This window comes from Pelmatolapia mariae, linkage group LG12, assembly GCF_036321145.2.
Source record: "Pelmatolapia mariae isolate MD_Pm_ZW linkage group LG12, Pm_UMD_F_2, whole genome shotgun sequence".
Classification (NCBI taxonomy): domain Eukaryota; kingdom Metazoa; phylum Chordata; class Actinopteri; order Cichliformes; family Cichlidae; genus Pelmatolapia; species Pelmatolapia mariae.
The window spans coordinates 4181780-4186851 of record NC_086237.1 but is presented as its reverse complement, the minus strand read 5'-3'; the positions used below and the strand labels follow the sequence as shown (position 1 = coordinate 4186851).

Here is a 5072-nt window from a genome sequence, read left to right as displayed (position 1 = left end):
TACTGCTCACATTAACAACATGTTTCTTTCTTTTTGGCTGTTTCTGAGCTTAAGAAACCAGTGAAGCAAACGAGACAGCAACTGACTGAAGTTAGGAAAAAAAAAAACAGCAAGTGGGAACAAATTGGGAAAGTTTGGGTTTTGCAACCTTTGGTGAAACCGTATCAAAAACTGTCCGTTGTAAATGTTAGGACATTTTGTCTTTTGTCATCATTTACTTCTACAAAGGATCTTTTATTTTTTTAAGCTGACTTCTTTTGCTCTAAATTCTAACGCAGCTTGTTTTGGGGGAACACCTACATGTCTGCACACAGTGACATCATGAGCTCTATTCATTCTCCGTTACATAGCATGTATGTGCATGTGAGTGTTAGATAATGATCATAGACTTCACTGCAGGTTATGAAAGGTTTGAGTGGATGTGTCGCTCCTTCATTTTCACCCTTCAGCTGATGGTATAAATCTTTGCACCACAGTGGATTCAACAACGAGAGATCAGAAGGACGTTTTTTATATTTGCACAAATCTCGTCAAACAGTTTCACAGAGCAAAAACGTGAGAGAAGAGCAGAATAACTGTTTACGACATTGTAATAACTGTTACAATGTCGCTCTTGTAATGATCTGTTATTGCATAAGATTCACATGTTTGAGCTCATTTATCTGCTCTGTTTTATACCTGCTATATTTTATGTATTGTATAATTTAACTAATGCTGCACTCTTGGAAGATTTTAATCTGGATAAATATTATGATTTTGCTGTATGATGATCTTAAACTGAAAATGAGGTGGTCAATTTATCGTTTGAGATGTTTTCCTGTTTGTTGTTTTAGTTATTGAAATACTTTTGTTTGGAACCAAACAGAATCAAAATGATTTCATATGTGTGTGTTACATTTTGATGAGATTTCACTGCAGGTTTTGATGGGTTTGGGTGGGTGTGTCAGACCACGCCCCTTAACTCACCACATAAAGCTGAGCATCACAGTGAGTTTCACTGCATTCAACGTCTGCTTAAAGAGAGGGAAGAAGAAATGTCCTGCCTGAAAAATTTCCGTCCTCTCATCTCATGTGTGCTCCTCTTCATCATCCAGCCAGGTGAGCAACGTTTTCCACTGTAATTTAATTTACCTATTGGTAATTTTAATCTTCATGTAAATGAGCGTGATGCAGAGTCACACTGCTGATATCCTTCAGGTGTTTGTTTCACTCATCTGTTCTTCACTTGATCATCAGCTGATTTATGCGTCCTGATATTTTGTTTCTGTTTTAGGTCGTGGGTCTGAGATTATTAATGGGAAAGAAGTCGAGCCACACTCACTGCCTTATATGGCCTATCTTAGAACTGTGACAAATTCTTGGTGTGGAGGGACATTAATCCATCCACAGTGGGTGCTGACAGCTGCCCACTGCACTGGGTAAGAATCTGAGGCCTTATTTTCCTCAATTTTAAAAATAATGCAGTACTTATTTTCAACAGACTATTATTCCTTCAGTAAGTACACAGATGTCTCTACCCTCACATGTGGTCACGAGCTCTGGGTAGTTACTGAAAGAATGAGATCAGGGCCAGAGCAGCAGAAATGTGCTTTCTGTGAACCATGACTGGCCTCTCCTGTAGAGAAAGGGTCATTCATTCAGTCATTGGAGAGAAGCTCAGCTGCTACTCTTCCACATTTATAGGAGTCAGCTGAGGTGGTTCAGGTATCTGGCAAGGATGCATCACAGGTTAGGTGAGATGCAGGTCAAATAATACACACTGCTATAATTCTACATGCAAAGCTAATTACATTGAATGGAGAGGATGAATATAGAATATTTAAAGCTGATTTTTCACTCTCTTGTAAGCACAATATCTGTACAGAGGTGTTCTAGAAAGTTTTATTCAAGATGGAATAACAAGCAAAATATAAGTGTTGCACTCACTTAAAATAACACAGAAGTCACAGCTACATAAACATCAAACATTTGATACATTTCTTGATCTAAAACATTTTATGTACATTTTAATTTCTTTATTCAGCTGGAAGAGAAAAAAATAACGCAGATTCACCTAAAGTTCAGTAACAGCCATAACCCAGCCATACGTAATAATACACAATAATAAAGAACTATGATGACTGTTTTAGAAGCTGCTGACCTGTTAACCTTTTAAATATGTAAACCTTCATGACCAGATTGTGTTTTTTCTTTTACAGGAGTTATTGGGTGATCCTGGGAGCCCACTCCAGAACGAAAAACGAAAGTTCCAAGTATCAAAGAGTCATTGAGAAAAGTTTTCCTCATCCTGACTACTGTTGTGCAAAGATAGACGATGACCTCATGTTGCTGAAGGTAAGGTGATATATCAGGGTCTGATACCAAATGATGTAAATGCACTGCTTCTTATTTAGCACCTTTCTACTCTACCTGAGCACTCAGAGCGTTACACAACATGGTTTATTCACCCAAACACATCTTTCTGTGCTTAAGTGCTTTCTATCTAACATTGACACACACTCACATGTATGCATCAGAGAGCATCGTGGGGTTCAGTATCTTGCCAAAGGATTTCTGACATGCAGACTGGAAAGACCAGGGATCGAACACCAAACCATTCGATTAGTAGATAACCTGCTCTACCTCCTACAGCCAAGTCAGGTTTTGCTTACTTAACTAAAACTTAGTTTCATTCTTTAAATTATAAAATATATTTCCAAGTGTGTATAGACATGTTTCAACACATCGCTGCACATATTGCATTTTTTCCAAGCAAGATATTAGAAATAAATGAGTGGTGCTACAACTCTTTAGCAAATATCTGTTTATTTAAAGTAGTTAATGTAGAGAGATTCATTATCAATATCTGATATTCTTTCTAACTTTTATCAGCTTAAAGAACCGGTGAGGAAAACCAGGGCAGTGCAGTGGCTCGAGATTGGCGACACTGTGAGAGACCCGGCAGCTGGCAGCACGTGTCTGGTGGCTGGATGGGGAGTAACTGAAAACAACCAAACATCAGACGTCCTCATGTCTGCCAATGTGACTGTGGTGGACAGACAGAAGTGCAACTCTCGTGATTATTACAACCACAGACCTGAGATCACCAAACACATGATATGTGCTGGTTCAGATGGTACAAACATCGCTGATACCTGTCAGGTACGTATGAAGAATCCATGTATTTTTCCTTGTTTGAAGTAAATGTTCATTCAGCTCAACACCTGTGAGTCAAAGAAAGACTGTCATGTGTTTGTTCTTGCTGCAGGGGGATTCAGGAGGGCCACTGTTGTGTGATGGAGCGCTGGTTGGAGTCACTTCTTATGGAGCAGGTTGTGGTATCATTACAAAACCTGGAATCTACTCGTTTATCTCAGAGAAACAACTGTACTGGATCAAAACTACGATGAAGTTATTCTAAATGTCATGAAACCACAGCATCAGTCTGCATGATTTGATGTTATATTTGTCATTGCTGTCTCTGTAGACCATTATTCAGTTTATCATTTCATTGTTCTTCTTACAGTTTATGATTTTTTAGTTTCTGCCAGCTTACTATACTTTTTTTATAGATTCTGCACTTGGTTAGTCCACCACATGATCTTATGGCAGATAAATTGGGCTGACCTCTGAACCACATTTTAGACCTACTGTAAAAAAAAATTGGAAACACTGTTTGAAATTTTACCATCTTTCACCACATAAACCAGACAGATACATGGTTATATCTAATCATCATTTTTCCAAATAATTTAAAGAATTCCCAAACATGAGTGCTCCTGGTTGTTGCAGATGAGTGCAGCTGCAGTAAAACCAGGAGAAGCAATTTTTATGTTCACACAAAAGCCATGAATGTAAAATAAAACAGAGAGATTATTCAGACTGTCAAACAGACAGATTCAACAGCTCATATACAACCAACTGAAAATGAGGCTTGTGGACAGGATTGTTGAAAAAGAAAAAAAAACTTATTGTTTTTTTCATTTCGCACTACGACTCTGTTGCTTGAAAACCACAAAAACAAACATATTTTTCTGCTTGCTGCTTTTTCTACTTTCTAATAAAGCTGGAGGCATTAATAACAAATACACATTTGCTCTCTTTTTCTTTGATTGTACTGCAGTTTCAAACTGTACCTTTCAAAGTATCATCGTTAATATAATGAGTTTACAGTTACAGTCTAATTTGAGGCCCAAGAAACATTTTCACTGCTTTTTCCAACTCTTTTGATCAGCTGCAGATTTTCTTGTACAAATGTTTTCTTCAGAAGAAAATAACACAGAGAATATTCACTTATGGGAAACAAAGGAACATGAGAAATACTGACAGCTTCACATGTTGAGGATCTCCTCTTCCTTAGGATTCAGTGACATGATCTTCACACATTCACCTCCATCAACACTGTGTCTTTTGTCATCGATTACTTCCACAAATCCTGATTCATTTCTTTCTTTTTGTTAAATTGTCTGAAAGTATCAGTCATATACACGTCTGCACCTCCACGTGGTTATTTATGATAAATTTGACCACAGGCTTTGAAACAATATCAGCACTCAATCAACAGTTTCCTCGTGTTTGTTGTCTCTGTAAATGAGCCGGCCGCGATCACACAGTTTATAAATATCATTACTCAGAAAAGAAAGAGTACTTTTTATTTGAAGTAAATATTTCAGTCAATCACCTCATATATGTTATTATTCTTGGTACTTTAAGTTGTGAGAGAGAGAGTTTGGGAACAAACATAGAAACACGTATATGCTATGATCAAACTAATCCTTTCATTAGGGGCAAAAAGGACCGTGGAAGAAGAAAATACCTGTCCTACACAGAGTGCAGCACTCGAGTCTTGTGTTAGTCATAAAAATGTATGTGTACATTTATTCCACTGCTTGAATGCCAGTTTAGCTCTCTAGGTAAATTTTTTTTTATATAATTATTGTTATCATTAATTATCATTGTTACCAGTATTGCTGTGAATTTGGTGGAACTTACACAGTGCCCCCCAAAATATAGCAGAGAATGCCACCTAATGGTGGAGTATAAAAACTACATGTCAGTTACATGTAGTCGTCTTTTGCACGAAACCTTTTCAT

General features: G+C 37.4%; 1 protein-coding gene across 1 annotated transcript; it reads left to right on the top strand.

Moving 5' to 3' along the window:
- The first annotated feature begins 1018 nt into the window (after window positions 1–1018).
- On the top strand, window positions 1019–4015 carry LOC134639021 (granzyme K-like). Its single transcript, XM_063490025.1, has 5 exons — window positions 1019–1098; window positions 1274–1418; window positions 2199–2334; window positions 2872–3141; window positions 3248–4015. Exons 1-5 carry the CDS (start codon window positions 1035–1037, stop codon window positions 3398–3400), a joined length of 768 nt encoding a protein of 255 aa, XP_063346095.1. The 5' UTR covers window positions 1019–1034; the 3' UTR covers window positions 3401–4015.
- The last annotated feature ends 1057 nt before the right edge of the window (window positions 4016–5072 follow it).

Coding starts and splice junctions, on each gene's coding strand:
- LOC134639021 (XM_063490025.1), top strand. CDS start 1,035: ATGTCCTGCCTGAAAAATTTCCGTCCTCTCATCTCATGTGTGCTCCTC. Junction 1,099..1,273: donor CCTCTTCATCATCCAGCCAG/GTGAGCAACGTT, acceptor TTTCTGTTTTAG/GTCGTGGGTCTGAGATTATT. Junction 2,335..2,871: donor ATGACCTCATGTTGCTGAAG/GTAAGGTGATAT, acceptor AACTTTTATCAG/CTTAAAGAACCGGTGAGGAA.